Genomic DNA, 19,135 nt, shown 5'->3' on the forward strand with positions numbered 1-19,135 from the left:
GTTGGATATGATGTTTTGAGTATTTTGCTTATTTAGCATAGCACAAATCATGCCCCCACTAGAATGGCCAGGAGCTCCAAAAAGGGCTGAACATAAAAATGTTGTGTTGTATGCACCTGTAGACATACTCAGCTGTGCTCAATCAGATATACCACAATATGTTTATAGATGCCAGTTTCCAAATGCATAAAAAGGAAAGGGGCTGCTCGCCTGGGGCACCAAATTGCCTGGAATGGACCCTGCTGAGAGAACTGAGCAAGTTGCTCACTCCAAAGATTTGAAAAAATAAATTCACACCCACCCGGGAATATTTGTCTGGGAATCAACTTGGAATATCTACACTGGCATTTGTTGATAGCTTCTTTCTTCCACAAAGTCAGGATAAATAAATTGATGTAGGCCTATCATTTTTTTTCTTCCTTCAAAGCTGAATTTCATATTTCACCTGGATATCATGTTGTTTGGTTTGGTTTAAATGTAAGCTGGCCCAGCTCAACTGAATAACATGTTTGATGATATGTGTGCTGATCCTTATCAACTCCAAATGGTTAGATTAACACTTATCACCAAAGGTGTGTCTTTCCCCATTCTCTCTGACTTACATTACACCACAGAAGTGCTTATTCAGAGCTTATTCAGGGCAAGATGCATTACAGTAGGAAGGACAAAAAAAATCTTGAACGATCCTAACCCAACCATGAATTATTTGAGCTATTACCATCTGGCAAACAGTACAGAAATTTGCTGAAGACAGCCAAGGCACTTTTTTCTCTACCTTTACTCACTCTTACACACACACGGTCTCTGTCTCTCCCTCTTTCACACACACACACACACACACACACCATCACTTGTTCCTCTCACACCTCCTGTCACTTCATTATCCTATCAAATAAATTCCAGCCACCCAAAAATATTGACTGTTTTATCAACAATTCCCTCTGTGGCACTTCTCTGAAACCCAGACTCATTATTACACATGTATAATATACAGTAGTGTACTGTGCATAAAATAAGGATGCAGCCACAATATGTAAGTTTCAGAGAGCTGCTTCTTTATTGGCAACCTTTCATGCCCAACATCACAGAGAAACTGAGGCAAACTGCACGTTGAACGTGCCTTGCACTTTGGTAACTCTGCAATGGTTAAGCTCTGAGCATTGAGCCTGAAAGGTTGAGCTCAGTGCAGAGATGTTTTCAGACTCCGACCAGAGAGGATGCTGTGGAGGAGGACACGACCTTGCCATCAACCAGCTCCTCTGTCACGGTCACCACTCTGGTTCTTGTGGTGGACGTTGATGCTGCGGACACCGCCGCTACGGACGCTGCTGCCGATACCGAGGAAACCGAGGATGTGGACAGCCGGGACGAGGAGCTGAAGGACAAGGAGGAGAGTAGATGTTAGGTGGAATCATGGATGTTCAAGAAGATAGAAATGGATCTTCAAGAAGATAGAAATTTAATTTTATTTAATTTTTATTTATTTTTTTAAGATATAAAGTTCTCAAAAATGAGGGCTCAGCGGACACTACTTACGAGATGTAAGCGCTCATATCTCCGTTGAGCAGTCTGGTGTACTCTGCAATCTCCAGCTCCAGTCTGGTCTTGATGTCCAGCAGCAGTGCGTATTCTTGACCCTGCTGTTCAAGGCTGATGCGGAGAGCGCCAAGCTGCTCTTCCAAGCTGGTCACCTGACCCTGGAAGCCGGCAAGCATGGCAGCAAAGCGTGTCTGTGTTTCTGCCAGGGATACTTCCAGCGACGATTTCTACGAGATGAAGAGAGTAGTTCAGATGGTTAAATCTGACGAGCTGATGTAATGAGTGGTTTTGAAAGTAGTAATAAACAGACATGAAGAATGAGAATGTGCAGTGAATTTGGAATAATTAGATCACTAACTGTTTCTACTGAGTTGAATTATAATGACATGTAGATACCCTATGCATAAAATGTCATGGCTGACAACAAGAAATTAATTAAAAAAGAGAATGATTTATGTCTGTTAAGCATGTTCATGCTTATTGTTTTTTTAAAGGGATTGCAATCTTTGCTTTGCTCATCTGCTTCATATGAATTGGATAGAGAACATTTATCACCCAATTTTGTAGCTTGCACAGCCTAGAATGAGAGCAAACCATGTAGCATTGCATTGTATTGTATAATAGGCCTATATATATATATATCTTTTTTTTTTTAAATGTGGGCATTCTCAGGTTCTGTCATGTCTCTGTACTCCACTAGGGCCCGCCAATTCGCAGAGCTTCACACATTTTTACACACCATGCTGACGAGACCCTGGAGCTCGATCTGAAGTGCCTGTGCTGTGCTCCTGTACGTGGTCAGTTCTGATGAGGACGTCTGGAGAACCGTTGTGCTGGTGAGGACTTCTTTGCTGAGCGCTTCCGTCTGCTCACAAAAGAGATGCAATAAGCTCAGTGAGAAGTTGATTGAATGTGGCCAACTAGGCCATACTTTATCAGTTCACTGAAAATCATTTTATCAGCCTGCACTCACCTTGGCCTGGAACCAGACTTCAAGTTCCCGTCTGTTCTTTGCAGCCACTGCCTCGTAGTGCTCACGGACTCCGGCGAGGACAAGGCTGATGTCCTCCTGAGGAGCAGCGTCAACCTCCACGTTTACCGTTGCTCCGACCTGAGCACGGAGAGCCAGCAGATCCTGGAGAGAAGCATGCAATTTTAGTGACAACGTTTAAAAACAAAATCGGTTGAGGTTGAGCTAAAATATTAAAGCCCACGCTTTGTGTGCACACGATGGTGTGGTTCAGAACTAAAAGCTAACCTCCTGGTGGCTCTTCTTCAGGAAGGCGATCTCCTCCTGCAGGGATGCCAGCTGCAATGTCAGGTCGGACTTGGAGAGGGTCAGGTCATCCAGAACCCTTCTGAGACCAGCTATGTCAGCTTCCACGGACAGGCGCATTGCCTGCTCGGCCTCAAACCTGTTTTTAAAAGGCAGAGCATAATGATCAATAAATCAATATGGGATGTGTGCCTGTGTGGTCTATACAGAGGCTTTCATTTGATTATTAAGGCAATTAACTCATAGGCCTACATTATCTGGCTACAAGGTAAGAGACTTGACAGCTTAGCTAAAGCGTTTAATAACATTTAGAAAAGGCAATGTAACTCACTTGACTCTGAAGTCGTCGGCTGCCAGTTTGGCGTTGTCAATGCCCAACACAACTCCTCCCCTGATGCTGATGATGGCCATGATCTAAAAGAAAGATCAGCAAATTATATTCTTGTCGATAGAGAAAGCTGATGTCCATCAGGATGCAGATTCGACACAGTCTAATAATCATGCAAGAATGCTACCAGTGAACCATTTCTCACCATAACAGTAGTTAAAAAAAAAGCCTGTAGGCCTATTAAAGTTTCACGGGACATACGTGCGTGCATGATAGGCTATGTGCTTGATGTGAGCGCACTCACCTTAGCTTGGAGTTCGCTGATGGTGACGAAAAATGCACCAAAATCATGCGCGGTAGGGCCGGCCTTGGCCTCAAGGAACATTCTGATCTTCATCTCCAGATCGGCGTTGGCCCTCTCCAGGGTCTGCACCTTCACCAGGTAGGAGGCCAAACGGTCATTGAGGTTCTGCATGGTGAACTTTCCGGCACCAGCGGCAGCTGCGAATCCAGCGCCGCCACCAGCAGCCATGCCGAAACCAGCACCACCGCCAGCAGCAAGCCCAAAACCGGCACCTCCACCTCCACCGAGCCCAAACCCTGCGCCAGCGCTGGAGATGCGAACTCCAGCTCCTCCGGCACCACCGTAGACACTGCCGGACCGCATCACACTCATGCGAGCACCACCTCCGGAGGACATGGAGATTCCAGAGGCACCCCCTGCCATTGCGGATCCGGAGGACATTGAGACGCGGCTGGAGACAAGTGTTGCCATTGTGGATGGAGGCTGCTGCTGATGCTCTTGAAGCTGCACAGGAGTGATGAGTACCCAGACACAGACCCCTTTTATACACAGTCCAGAGCCGTGGAGGGAGCACATCGCTCTGGTTCCACAACCATCCCACTAATCCTGCCTCGAGGGTTTCAGATCTTCCCCCAGGCGTTTTAAAAGTTCAGACAGCATAAGTGACAAGAGGGCTTACACGCACACGTTCAGAGACAACAGTTTCGTTAATCATTAAAACCTAAACGAGTTTTCTTGTCACAGGAGATGAAAGAAAGAAGAGAATGCCAGAGTAACTTGCAATACTTCCGTCCTACAGCAGCATTATAGTCACTGCAGAACACAGTGTACCCTGTCTGTATTTAATTGCCATCCAATATCCATAGGTGTACTGTAGCCTATGTGTGCGTTTTTGTTTCACTTGTGCGATATCACTCTTTTTTTGACCAAGTACCTAACCCTTTAGTCGGTTTGCACTGCACTATTATCATCATGTTATTGTTTATAATACAACTATGAACAACTTGCTCTGCATAGTTTAAGCCCATGTAACATAGGCCTACACATGAAGGCATTCTCTTCCACAGAAAAGAAATGATGCTTGGTATAGTAAAATACTTGTGTTTTTAAGTCACATTTGAAAGGTTTTGCAGCAAATTATTATATATTATTTTAGCATTGTATTGTCTCACTGCATGCTGTTGTGATAGCCTATGCTTTTTTTTCTCCCCATTTGACATATGCAGGATGTGCCTCGGCAGTAATGTGTGGTATGTCTAGCTATACAATACAAGCATATGAGAGTGTGGGGATTCAGCCTGTGTGGGCGTGTAAGACTTGATTATTTGACCTTTTGAAAATGGCAAAGTAATTTTAACCCCACCCTTCAAGCTTTGTGAAAGGTCTGCAGGTCCATAACCCGTTGGTTTGGTACTGAAGTACTCCATGTGAAGTTTCTCGAAAAATTGATGCTTCAGTTAGTAAGTTGAAGTAGCTCAAAAGGCAAAACAATCCTGGTAATGTTTTAGGAGATACAACTTGTTTGCTTAATTGTGTAATTGTATTATGATTAACAATTATGATTTTACAGTGAAATATAATCTAATTAGCAAATAATGGAGATATTACTGGTACCATATTTACTAATGTAGCCTATTTGTAATTATTATTTGAATGGTAGTTGTGTTAATATAAATACTCTTTATGGCTATGTGTCTGGTGATCTGGATTATGCAATCAAAGGACTCGTTTGACTCCTTGGTGGATACTGAAGACATCTGGTGGAGAAGTGTGGGAACATGTTGTGTGAGCAGGCATTCATTCCTTTCCTTAAAGGTGCACTGTGTAGGATGGTGAGTGGCCAGAGTATAGGTGAATTGAAATTCTGCTGCCTATTGCCAAATTCGATCTTTTCATGAATATTTAGTAAGTAATAAACTAATATTTAGACTAGTATGTTTCCTAGTTGTTTCTTTGTGGAAATTCAAAATGGCGGATATGGGGAAGAGCCGCATTTTCATGTAGGCCTAGGCTATGAAAAGTGTAATTTTCCCAGACATAATGAATACTTAGAATTTGGTGGTGTTGGTATGAAAAGGGTAACCTGATTCACATCATCTGGCTGCGTTCGGCTACGTCACGCGGGGGCGTTCCCATGCCTCACTACCCCATCTGAATAGCAGTGAGACCGCTGGAGTTTGGAAATGTGTACAGCCAATCATGAATCGCGGGTGGGATTTTGAATGTGTGGGCGGAGTTATGGGCGGATGTGATGTAAAGCATTAGCGAAGCATATCAGGTGGTAAGAATCAGGTAAATGAAAAGGGTAACACTTGTGAATGGGCAGCATGTTCTAGAAAGGTGTTAAAAATATTATACAGTGCACCTTTAACAATAACAGTTAACAAAGAACAAATGCTGCAAATACACACGCCCGCACATTCTAAAGCTGTGTTTAGATCAAAACAAAAAATAGCAACATTTGTTTTACATGGCATATTGAATTTGCAAGTTGGTGCAAAGCAGGCATTTCTGACTATTGACCTTTGTTATTGCATGGTTTTATGTGTTTATATATTTCCAGAGATGTTTACATTGTAAACATCATTTATTTGGCATAGCATGAGGTGTTCAAAATGTTAAGCAAATATTTTAAAGCTCTGTCAATCAGAAAAACAATCCACTTTTTTTCTGTATTCACATTGCATACTATCTTGTATCAGTCAGACATTTCTGAGAAACCCTGCTTTAAAAAGTGAAATTAGGCCTGCTTCCTTGTATCTGTTTAAGGCAGTCACTGCAGTGGCATTCTAGCTTGACAGCGACATGTGAGTTCCAAGGTTTTTATTAGAATGAAATGCAATGCTATCACATGAAGATAATCTACCATTCATCATCAAGAATCAGTCGTCAAAAATATTACAATATACATTTAAGTACAGTAGATTTTTTTAAATCAGATGTAGGACCGTGTCATAATTCCCAGCATAGAAACAGGAATGTCTTGTCCTGTCTAGTAGATCAGGGGTGGAGCTGGAGCCAACACGGTAACAGGTGGGGCCCTAGCCATACAATCTCAGACGTATATACCATATGTACAGTATACTATATACGTAAGATACTTAATAAAGTACTATAAGGTCTATGGAAGTAGTGGTGGTAGTGTCATATTAGAAGAAGACAACCTGTTTATCTAGAATATGCTTATTGAAAATGGATTGGAATGATATCCACTGCCTTTTTGAAAGTCAGCCTTCTTGAAAGAAAGGTTGGCCTCCAAAAGTTGATCAGTTCATGTAGCCTACCCATTATGAATATTTGGTGAAAATCTGTCCACCCATTCCAAACTTATCACACCCACACAGAAACAAAAAAGTGTTAGCGCACAAGATGTGCAAATCTCTCCACTCGTTCAAAATATTGCAAATCTGTGATGGAGATACAGACTGGCAGCCGGAGTATGCTTCAGGCTCAGTACCTTAAGTCTTCCTATCCTGTCTCTGTACACAGCTATCTCCATCAAGTAATTGTAAGCCTTGGGCACAGCTTTCTGTATGTGAAACATAGCTGCATAACACACTGTAGCACACTGGACACACTGTAGCCACAGGGTGGAAATATTTTCTGTTCAGGTAATTTATATAAACTACCACTAGGTGGCTGCCTTGGCATGTTGAAACCGTAAGTTTGTGCTCCCTCTCTTGCTTGAAATGCCTGTTGTGTAGGGTGAGAGTGGTTTTCCCAGCCTGACTTAACTCTGGGTCTCTTAAATTGTTATTTGCATAATATGGACTCTCACAGCAATGGTAAGAGCCAGGCAGGGATGCTGTAATGTCACCACATTTATATCCAAATCAGGACAGCAAGTTAGCACAAGCTATTGGTGCCTACACCAATTACACTGCACAATAACAGACCAAGCATATCTCTTGCACTTTTGTTCTTTTTTTAAATCAATTTTATGCAGTGCATCTTTTTAATCGCAAATCTTTTAACGTAGCTTGCATCCCACCTATTAATTCCACAGTTCTTTTATGTCTGGTTTTTAATGTGGTTGGGTCTGTGTCGATTGTCTGTCTATGTATGCTCTGAGGAGATGTGTGACGCTGATTATACTTGAATTCATACTGTGAGCATAATTAAGTTCACCTTGACCTTGTGCTGTTTCAATCTGTTACAAAATAGGTGTGCCTCATGTAAATCACCACATTTCTGAAATGCACTGCAGTGATGGGCCAAATCATTTAGCGCAGTGATTCCTTAAAGTTTGTTCTTGGACAGCCTTTTGGATCTAAGAATATTTGTGCAACTTTTTAAAAATATATCTATTTCAATTGGAAACTCACAGGAAAAATAAACATTTGATATTGCAGGGAATACTTTACTAACAGATTAAAGGAATTGATAATATTATACAAAAACACATCATCAAGGTTTTATGTAAACAATCACTTCTCTCTGTGACCCCCTTTAAATACCTCTGTGACATGTAACTTGCGGTAGTTCTGCCAGGAAATACTCAATTAGTGCACACCAAGCCCTCGTCCAATCAGCGGCCAACCCCATGTTTTTTATTATGACGTATCTCACTCACCCTTCTTGCTGCTTCAGGTGCCGATGCTTGAGATCACCTCCTCCTCCCCCACCATCACCAGTTGGGCCCAGTCTCTCACCCGGTGGGTAAAAGATCCAGTCCCTACAGCTCCATCAAGTTATTGCAACTGGATCCATCAGTGCAAGACCCGGGCCGACGATTGGGCGTCGCGCCAAATAACTATCATCACTTGCCAACCTCTTACAATAATCCTTCATTAAAATTGTCTAATTCAATTTCTCTCTGTCTGAGTCTTTTCTGGCTGAACTTCAGTTTCGGAACCATTGAGTTCACCAAAGGTCAAATATGCACCATAGCGATCCTTTTCAGTCCAGGGTTTTTTGTGCCCTATAGCAGTTTGATTGGAAAAACTCTAAACAGCTGCTAACTGTGATGATCTTTATATAGGCCAATTGTCTAGGTTAAAATACATCGGCTTCAAATATAATCAAATACATTTTGTTAACAGTATAAAACACAACGTCAAAGATGCTAACTTCAAAGATGCCATACAAAAAGTTCGTACAAAGACTTTGTTTATAGGTGTTCAAATAATAATCGTAACATTTGATGCACAAATCTTTGCCCTGAATGCTGATTAGAGCATTCAGAAAGAAAGGACTCTGCTGATGAGAGCAGAAAGAAAAATGTAAAACCCAAATGGAAAAGCAAAAACCTGCAAATATTGTGGATAGTGGCAAATAAGTATGACCCTTGACATCCGTTATTTTCATTATAAATTGGGGACTAATTTAAAATATGTCATCTGAGGATTATTTGATTGTAGTTCTGTCTGGTAGTATGTAGATATTTTATAGACACCTCTGTGTGTTCTGAGAAAGGTCTTTGACCGACAGCTTAGCAAGTAAAAGAACAAAAAGGACTCAAGTGTGCAGTTATTTTTCTTTCAATATACACCTCATGATACCATCCCAACTCTGCAACCTTTCTGTCTACTGGATCTTTGCCAGGCCAAGCCAGAGTATTTTATTCCTCTTTATTGTGACCAAATTTTTTATTTGCATTATCCCAGGCCATCATACTGAAACAAAGTGTTATAACATATCATTAGTGACTATCATTACTAAGCCACCCAGATCCTTAGGATTTAAGTGGATTAGTTTCAATGACCTCCTGAAAGAATTAGATGTGGGAAATTGATATTGAATGGTTCACCTGTTCACCTGTCAAAGGACTAGAGTACACTAACTTGTTTGCCAATGTGCTTTTGTGACACTTCCTCCTTGTCTGGCCACTCCCTGTCCTTGTTTGACATTCACCCCTGTTGTGGTTTGACATTCACCCGTCCTTTTTAGGCATTACTGCCTACTTTCTCTCACAAGTGAGAGCACTGTAGCCTAGGCTCTGTGAGCGCTACATCGTATAGAGCAGTGTTTCCCAACCTTTTTTGTCTTGCGTACCCCTTACGCCTTTTAGTTGTGCCATGAGTACCCCCTTTTTCATGTTCTATATTGCTTTATCTGTCCTGATGTGACTGCTCCATACATTTGTTATAATAATAACATTTTTCCAAGTACCCCCTGCAGTGTGCTCGCGTACCCCTAGTGGTACACGTACCCCTGGTTGGGAAACAGTGGTATAGAGAGCTACTTCTGAAATAAGATACTTATGAAGTATCTTTCTAGTGTCTCTACAGCTTTGGTCCTGTCTAACTTATGCCCTGATATGTCTATTTTTTTCCCCTAACGGGTTTATTTGTAGAATAAATACTCACTTACATTTCCATGATTTGTGGTACTACAGGTAAAATATTCCCATATACCCTGCATTCCATACACATCCTAACTTGCATTCAGTCACAAAAATATATGAAATCAGAGTGGGGAATTTAAGGTGTTTTATTTCAATTCCTATGCCATCACACATACAGTGATTCTTTTCCTTTGTGATGTCCCTCAGCGGAAACGGTAGGCAGGGGCGGTTCCAGACATTTATTCTTGCGGGGGAAAAGGGGTTGCGAAGTGTATTTCAGGCGGGCATGCTCCTACACAAAGGGAAAATGATAAGCGCTATATAATCGACACACACACACTGATGTGATACAGTGAATCCTTTAAAGTGAAACCCTGCAACCTAAAGTTCTATGTCTGAAATTATGTCAAGCATTAAGGCTATTAGTCACAATCAGGGCTCGAAATTAATAGTAGCCAGTTTGTCTGGTGGAAAATACCAACTTTGATTCTTTAGTGAGGGTGTGCTTGTGTCATTGTTGTCGAAATGTACATGGCAACGGAATACCATGCATACCATTGGGTGGCAAATCATGTTTCTGGGGGGGGGCAAATGCCACTCCTTAGAACCGCCCCTGACGGTAGGATGAAGATGAGGAAGATGATGATGAGGAGACCATTCTGGCAGATGAGGAGGAGGAGGATGAGACCATAGCACTGCCACCACCACCAATCACTTCCTCACTGATCCTCACCGTCTTGGTCCCGGAGGAGGAGGACATGCTCTGTCCTGCTGACAAGCTGTTGGAAAACACAAACAGCATCACAGATGACCTGCTGGGGCACTCCATGAAGATGGCTCAGGGCCTTGGCCGTGGCTCAAAAGGCTAAGGCGCCATGCTGTTACGCCGGGGACCCCCCAGGTTTGATTTTTGGCCTGAGGGAATTTCCCAACCCTACCCCATAGGTGCATTCCAATATGCACACTCCCGTCCTCCACTTGTTAGAGTTAGAGTTAGAGCGTACTTTATTGTCCCCGGAGGGGAAATTTGTCTTGGGCTTCAACAATCACTGCATGACATACAGTACTCACTCACATACCCATACAACATAACATAGAGAACACAAAAAACATACAAACATAGACAACATAAAAGCATAAAGAAACATGGGGGGAAAAACCCCTGTGCTTGTGGCCCCGTCCCGCCCCCTGGCCCCGTCTCCGTGGAGAAAACAATAAAGTTTCCCAGCTGTCAGCCTAGCCACAACAACTTTTGGGGGACTGTTTTTCATTCACCATCCCAATTGCGAATGAGAAAATTACATTAGAATTGTGCTTTTGCAAGATATTTAATTAATTTTCTGTAGACAGTGACATCATCATGATTACAAACAGGCAAGTGAGCAACGGAGGACTGAAGTCCGCAGATTGGAATCCACCCCATCTCTCTCTCCCAACCATTTCCTGTCACCTTCTCCAACTGTCCTGCCATAATAAAGGCAAAGCCCCAAAAATACTTAAAGTGATGGTTTGGAGTAGATTCACCCTAATACCATTTGAACCGTGACATCTATCCAGTAGTCCACCCTAAGTGTTTTCTGGCTTGGGCAAACATTAGCAGAGTTACCGAGTTAGGCTATTGTATCGTTATTCCGAATAGTTTGGCACAAGCGTTATTGGGTATTCACAGTATCTCCAAACTTACAACACAAAAATCACATGTCATGACACCAAACTTCTACAGTAATACAAATATGGTCTCCACTCACAAAACAAAGCATTTGGAAGCCCGTAAAATTCTTCAACAAAACTCATCATAATGCATAATGTGGATTCAGCATCCATATTGATTACGAAAATCCTTGTGTAATTGATAGCAGGTAACATTTGAAATGTGTGACAATGCTTGATTCACCTTGTGCCCTGATGAATGCCTTGTAGCAGGCCGAAACATGTTGGCAGTAGCAGTATTTTTAATTATTTAAGTTCAAACATGAACTAGCCTTTATAATAAAGCTGTTTTATCTAAGAAGAGTGCCTTGGCCTTGGCCTGCCTTTTTTGATATTTTCTACGTCTTGGCCAAAGAGCACCTTCAAACCACCACCAGTATACCACTTGAACGCCGCAGCCCTCCAGCCCTCCAGCCCTCCAGCCCTCAAGCCCTCCACTTTTTTAACATTTGAAATATCTTGTAAGTGTTGCCTTGAAAATATAAGCCTTAATCACAATTCAATGAAAATGTTTTTTAATACTCTCGTCTGGAACTTTGTTGAGGAATTTTACGGGCTTGTGTCAGATGACGTAAGTAACGTCGGCGCAGCTTTAGCAGGACAGAATCTATTCGGCTTGTGTTGATAATAATAAACTCCTGGACTATTTCCAAACTTCCAAATCCTTCGCTTTGTGAGTCGAGACCATATTTGTACCACTGTAGAAGTTTGGTGTCATGACGTGATTTTTGTTGGGTAAGTTTGGAGATTCTGTAAATGCCCGCCAAACTATTCGAAATAACCATACAATAACTCGGTAACTCTGCTAACTCAAGCCAGAAAACACTTAGGGTGGACTACTGGATGGATGTCACGGTAGGGTGAATCTACTCCGAACCATCACTTTAACAGGTGGTCCCGGAGTCCTGACATAGTTAACTAAATGATGCCTGCAGGCTATCTACGTACTAGCAGGTTTACCTGTCTTCTGTAGAACTTAGCCAGGCTTATCGCTTAGCCATGTCCTTGGAATGACCACCTTGACATTTAATCAACACCATACAGCGACTAAGGGAAGCCCTAAACAACTGCAAGAGGCTCTCACTGTAAACTGGAACTGACAAGGCTGCTTTAGGGTTTGCTTTCTGGCCACTGTTGGAGTAAAATGTTTTGAAATTGTTGATCATCCTCATACTCACATACACATACGTTTAAACGTGAGTGTTTCAAAGGGGGTATTTTGGGGGCTTAAATAATGTTGATAATATATGACAGCAATATTTGTGTTGGGAGGGCTTTTAGCCTTTATTTGATAGGACATAAAGATGTTTGTAGGAGGGAGCGAAAGGGAGGAAGAGATGGAGGTAGGATTTGGAAGTGACCCATGCCGGACTCAAACATATGCCTGCTGCTTGCATATTCATGGTATGGTGTATCACTACAGAACGCCAAAGCACCCATATATTTAGTAGCATTTATGCTACATCAGTGATGGGCCTGGATTTAGAAGTTATTATCCAGTGCCATATTTTCAAAAAATTCCACGAAATAACTAGTTTTAATCAAAGAAAGTAGATTGGATAAGCACTACCACTCGCTGGAAAATGCAATGGCCATTGGTGTAGTACGGAGGCTGCCGTTACCCTAAGTTTTCCCTTGTGGGATCAATAACATAAGTCTAAGTCTAAGTCTAAGTCTAAGTGTAGCCAGAGGACACGTGCGCATGGGCAGTGGGTGCAATGCCCAACACATGGATAAAAAAATGACACCTATGGTGACTTTGCATGACCGGAATTGGAATGGAGCGGCTGCTGCAAGTTCTGGCTGCGGTCGAAATAGGACGTCCAGTTGTTAATGTTGAATTTGTGGCCAAATTAACTACAGCTGTAGGCAGGGCTCTAAATTAACTTTTTCCACCACCAGCCAATTTGGCTAGTGGACATTTTTTCTTACCAGCCAAACAGAAGTTCAACTAGCCATTTTTTTTATCTCGCCAAAATAAACTATGCATTAGGCTAGTTTTTTTTTCTAATTAAATGGTCATTTTGTCCAACTGTTTCTACAACACAGATACAATAGGCCTGCATAGGCTACTATATGCCTACATAATAAGCATAGGCTATATATTTTTTCATTATTTTTTAACTTCTGCTTTATTTTTTACTTTCGTTACTTAGGCCTAATTAATTTGATTAGTTTTTGTTCAATTCCTCTGAAAGCAGCTGAATCACATCACACAAGCCACTCACATAACAGACCTTTAACATAGGCCTACAGTAACCAAGCACACAGCCAAACACTACAAAACCTCACATACGCACACCCCAAGGAAGGAGAAGAGATGAGAGGAAAAGGAGAGGAGAGAGGAGGAGCTCTTCTCTACTATGCGCAACAAAATGACACGAAGCCTAGTTTAATTAAAAGTAAATAATATCTCGAGAATCTTCGCTTCCTTTGTTACTTCCACAGCTTCGTAGTTGGTTGCTTTTTTTCCTTTTCGATGGCGTGGGCTTTCCAACTTAGTTGCGCCAGGACTCTGAACATTTCAGAAGACAACTGAACTGACAGCTACGGTCACACTACTCTGACAGTCGGCTCTCCTCCTCTGCCCTGGTCGCTATTTCGTTCCACAACCACTCATTTTTAACGTCACTATTTACAATTACTACTAGCATTCACCAACACACAGAACCTTGCTCTAACCCCCGCCACATTCTCATCACTCGCACAACACGTCTACACAACAGAAGTAGCGCTATGCATAATCTGCGTAAGTCCTGTTATTGAAACGGTCAGGGTCTCGCTGCTTAAAAAATGCAGCCTGTTACAGCAAGGTTCATATAGTAATAATAGCAGTAGTGACGTTAAAAAGGTTGTAGCGAAAGCGACGAGAGCATAGGAGGAGAGCTGCCTGTCAGAATAGTGTGAGCGCAGCTTAGCTGACAGAAGGCTGGTCGTCTGAAATGTTTTCAATCCTGGCGCGCGCAACAGCATGGAGTTGACGCTCGATGCACTGGAAAGCCCACGGTGGGAGGCTACCTCGCGACGCTAGTGTCTATGGGTAATGTAGGAAATCTCGCCGTATAACGTTCATCAGAGCAGCGGTTTACCGTTCATAAGTTACTGTACTCGGGCGCTACTAGCCAAATTGGCGGGTAGGTATTTTTTTCTACTAGCCAAAATTAATTTTCACCCGTGTTTGGCGTGTTGGCGTGTGTTAATTTAGAGCCCTGGCTGTCGGTCAGCATTAATTGCGGAGGATAATTAATGACAGCTGTCAAAAATTCATGGACCTGTTCCACACTCCAGTCTGGTAATGGAGGCATTTCACTTTACCATGCCGCCAGTATCGATAGTAGAAGAGGAAAGTGACTCCCAGGGGCGGCCATGCCGTAGTACACACTTAGGACGTAAGTGAACCGTCTTCTTCTCCACTCTCTTTGATTTTAACTGTCACATTTTGGACAGGTAAAATCAGGTCATTTGGAATATTTGGCATTGGATTGTGAACTTCTGTATCCAGGATGCCCATCACTGGTTTACGTCATAAAAATACACTGTTCCGGGGCGCTGTGGCGGAGGGCACTAAGCCCCCCGCATCTGGGCTCGCATGCCCATGGGGACACAGGTTCGAGTCCGGCCTGAGTCATGTCCCAATCCTACCCCGTCTCTCTCTCCCGCTGATTTCCTGTCACCATCTTTGACTGTCCTGTCTAAATAAAGGGTAAAATGCCCAAAAACAAGTATTGTAGACAAAAATACACTGTTCCACATACCTGGCTACCTGGCCGCCCAGGATGCGGTTGTACTCTGCGATCTCCATCTCCAGCTTGGTCTTGATGTCCAGGAGGGCGCTGTACTCTAGACTCCTGCTCTGCAGGTCTGACTTCAGCTGGCCTAGCTGGGCCTCCAGCGAACACACCTGAGCCTGGTACCCAGACAGCATTCCAGCATAGCGCGTCCGCGTCTCAGCCAGGGTGGACTCCATTGATGCTGTCTGGAAAACACACACAGACATGCATGCCATGCACGCACACGCATGTAGACAGACACACATTTGCGCATACACGCACAGACGCATAGACACACACACACACACATACGCACACGCACACGCACACGCACACGCACACGCACACACACACACACACACACACACACACACACACACGCACACACACACACACACACACACACACACACACACAGGAACACCCAGGAACACACACACACACGCGTGTACACACACACACAGCATGCCATAGGATTAACTACCGGTAAATGATTTTTGGCAAGATTGTTTTCCTGACAGCACGTTGTGATGTGAAAAGAAGCACCCATCCCAATAACCCATCCCAACAAACGCAACTTTTTCAAATTGTCACCTTAGTCTTGGTGACCTTTGTGTACTGTAAACGTGTGATGACTTGTGAAAGTACACAGAAGGATTAAAGTCAGATGAATTACAAACCGGTTCTGCTCTTGCAATGCTTATTCTCACACTATTAAAAAAAACTGTCACAAAAACGCAAAATGTAGCCTACAATTATTTAATATAATTTAGAAAAGATAAAAGCAACTTAAGTACCATTCAAATATTTTTTTATCATACTTTTTAAACCTATATAACGGCAGTTTGCAATGTCATGGAATGCAATGCCTAATAGAAAAATGCTCCAGGAAGAAATGGTAATTTACTCTATGTATGTGCAGTATATACAGTACCATACTGTATGTATGGATGTAGTATGTATGTATATACATACAGTAGTAGTAGTACTAGTAGTAGTAATAGCTTTATTGCCCCCTATGGAAAAAATTACTTCTAGTGAAAGGAGCGTAAGCCATGAAAACAAATACAATACTGTCAGATTCCCAAAGCACATTTACTCCAAACGACACATTCTTCCATTACATAAACAAGATGTTGGACAAGGACAGATGTCATCCATCAACAGTGTTCAGTCCCAGTCTACCCCCAGCATGGGATGATGTGCAAGCAGCAAATAAATAGATATGTGTATGTACGTATGGTATGTACCATATGTATGTCTGTATGTATGTATGCATGCATGTATCCATGTATGCATGTATGTTTGTATGTATGTATGTATGTATGTATGTATGCATGTATGTATGTATGTATGTATGTATGTATGTATGTATGTATGTATGTATGTATGTATGTATGTATGTATGTATGTATGTATGTATGTATGCATGTATGTATGTATGTATGTATGTATGTATGTATGTATGTATGCATGCTAGTAGGGCTATGTACTATGTAGCCTGCTGTATGCATGCAGAATTGGAAACTCACCAGGCTGGTCAGTGACATGAGTTCAATCTGTAGCGCCTGGACGGTTGTCTTTATGGTGGTCACTTCCGAGCTGCTGACTTGGAGGGTTGTGGTGTTTGTGGTGATCTCAGACTTCAAGGTCTCTGTCTAGTCAGTGAAATAAACATCAAGCCGTATGAAGGGTCACGCTTTGGATTCTTTTGACCTTTGTCATTGATCTGTCATTCTGCAGAGAGATGACCATTCTAAGTGAAGCAGATGTCAACCTCTACAAATGCCCATTAAACAAATATGATGGTGAACTACAGGATGTGTAGGTCAATGTTTTGATCTGGTGCTCAGCCTCTTTCAGTATTTATGCTGAAGCTTAATATTAATCAGCAAATCAGACTACACTTTCAGACGGTTAAATGTGTTTATACTCGCACTCACACAAACTCCTATGCTGCTAGGCTGCGCATAGTTTTCTGATTCTGATTTGATTATGACACAGACCAAAATTTGCACATAATTACAGATCAAAATATGCACATAATTATATAGTACTTCATAATTCTGGCTGATAGTCTGTCTGATATTCAGCCAGGATACAATAAGGAAAAGAATGTGACCTTTTTCTGGAACCACACGTCCAGGTCCTTCCTGTTTTTGGCAGCCACAGCCTCGTAGTGCTCCCGAACTCCAGCCAGGACTGCCATGAGGTCCCCTTGGGGTGCGGCATCCACCTCAACATTCACCTTGTGGCCGATCCTACTACGCAGGGCAAGCAGGTCCTGGCAAAGGGAAGAACAACTCGTCTTACTCATTTTGTGAGCCAATTGCATGCCTCAGGTTATGATATCAACTTAATAATTGATATCAACTTAATAATGAGGCCTGCCCCCTTGCACAGGTATAAATGCATAAATGCAATTTTGTTGTGTGCAGAGTGCAGTGTTACCCTTGTGTGCTGTGTCACAATGACAATGGGAGTTGGAGTTTCCCAATTGGGCTTTCACTTCACTAATGGTCCACAAGACTGTAGACCTTGGTTGTGCCATTTTTCCCCTCCCACTAATAATGTGTTTTGTATTATAAAAGTTTTAAATGGATTTACTTGCATCATTTTAATTTGTAGTAATTTACCTCCTCATAGGTTTTGTCCACCATGGCAAGTTCACCCTTCAAAGCAGTCAGCCGTCCTGAGAGGTCTGTCTTGGCAAATGTCAGGTCGCCAAGGACAGATTTCAACCCAGCAACATCAGCTTCCACGGTCTGACGAAGGATCATCTCATTCTCATACCTTAGTAAGATCCAGGAAATTGTCATCACCAAACAATTGTCAGTACTCACAACATAGATTTCATGCAACAACCTACAATTTCAATGTACCATTACAATAGGTACAATCTTTTTTCTTAATTATTGTCAACGATATGACAAAAATGAAATCTTACTTGAGTTTGTAGTCATCCAGGGCTAGATTTAATTTATCAATTCCCAGATGTGCACTGCCCTTCATGTGCAGAAAGCCTTGCATCTAAATTTAATCAAGAGACATAGTGCAGATCTTTGTGTGATTTTGTGCATGTGATACACAGTGATACAAGCAGTAATAAATAGACAGCTTAGACAGCAGTTGTGTTTGCATTGTCTACCTTACCTTGGATTGCAACTCTCTAATGACGCTCATGAAGCCTTGGAAGTTGTGAACCTCTGGCTTGGCCCTTGTCTCCAGCCACTGTCTGATCTTCAGCTCCAGCTCGGCGTTGGCCCTCTCCAGGGTCGACACCTTCACCATGTAGTTGGCCAGCCTGTCGTTCAGATTCTGCATGGTGAACTTATCGCTGCCGCCACCACCAAATCCTCCGTCGAAACTTCCATAGCTGAAGCCCCCGCCGAATCCCCCACCGGACGAGAACCCGAACCCGGCTCCACCACCGCCGCCGCCGCCACCACCCATGGACAGCACGCGCGAGGAGCCAGAGATGCGGACCCCAGCGCCGCCTGCCCCTCCATACACACTGCCGGCCCTCATGACGCTGACTCGAGCACTACCTCCAGAGAGGGAGAGGGCAGACGAGCCGCCTCGGATGGAGCCTCCAGACATGGAGCCTCCTGAGAGAGACATGCGGCCACTGAAAGTTGACACCATGGCTGCCGAGGCAGAGGATGGATGCAGAGAGGAGAGCAGGCGTGGAGAGAGCACAAGGCTGCTGCAGGGCGCACCTGTGATGAACCCCCACGTTTCACAGTTCTACTTATACACTAACTGTACCCAGATCACCATGCAAATTTGCATAGAGCAAAAAAAAAAGCCATGACAGTACACTAACAGTAAATGCAGAAAGGTTATTATTTTTTTTCACAAACACACCCACTGTAAATGTCATCTCTATGAAAAAGGCGTGTTAAGGCCAAGCCTTGTTGAG

The 19,135-nt window shown here is 42.8% G+C and overlaps 2 protein-coding genes across 2 annotated transcripts; both read right to left on the reverse strand.

Annotated features, from left to right (window-relative positions):
- Positions 1-1,047: 1,047 nt before the first annotated feature.
- On the reverse strand, positions 1,048-4,000 carry LOC134468174 (keratin, type I cytoskeletal 13-like). Its single transcript, XM_063222120.1, has 7 exons — positions 3,448-4,000; positions 3,147-3,229; positions 2,798-2,954; positions 2,513-2,674; positions 2,279-2,404; positions 1,537-1,766; positions 1,048-1,375 (listed from the first exon to the last, which is right to left on the reverse strand). The coding sequence occupies exons 1-7, from the start codon at positions 3,916-3,918 to the stop codon at positions 1,198-1,200; spliced, it is 1,407 nt and encodes a 468-aa protein (XP_063078190.1). The 5' UTR covers positions 3,919-4,000; the 3' UTR covers positions 1,048-1,197.
- A 5,916-nt stretch (positions 4,001-9,916) lies between these two features.
- LOC134468158 (keratin, type I cytoskeletal 13-like) lies at positions 9,917-18,924 on the reverse strand. The gene is made up of 7 exons (XM_063222119.1): positions 18,367-18,924; positions 18,161-18,243; positions 17,850-18,006; positions 17,336-17,497; positions 16,746-16,871; positions 15,199-15,419; positions 9,917-10,512 (listed from the first exon to the last, which is right to left on the reverse strand). Exons 1-7 carry the CDS (start codon positions 18,856-18,858, stop codon positions 10,335-10,337), a joined length of 1,419 nt encoding a protein of 472 aa, XP_063078189.1. The 5' UTR covers positions 18,859-18,924; the 3' UTR covers positions 9,917-10,334.
- Positions 18,925-19,135: the final 211 nt, after the last annotated feature.

This window comes from Engraulis encrasicolus, chromosome 2 (assembly GCF_034702125.1).
Source record: "Engraulis encrasicolus isolate BLACKSEA-1 chromosome 2, IST_EnEncr_1.0, whole genome shotgun sequence".
Classification (NCBI taxonomy): Eukaryota; Metazoa; Chordata; class Actinopteri; order Clupeiformes; family Engraulidae; genus Engraulis; species Engraulis encrasicolus.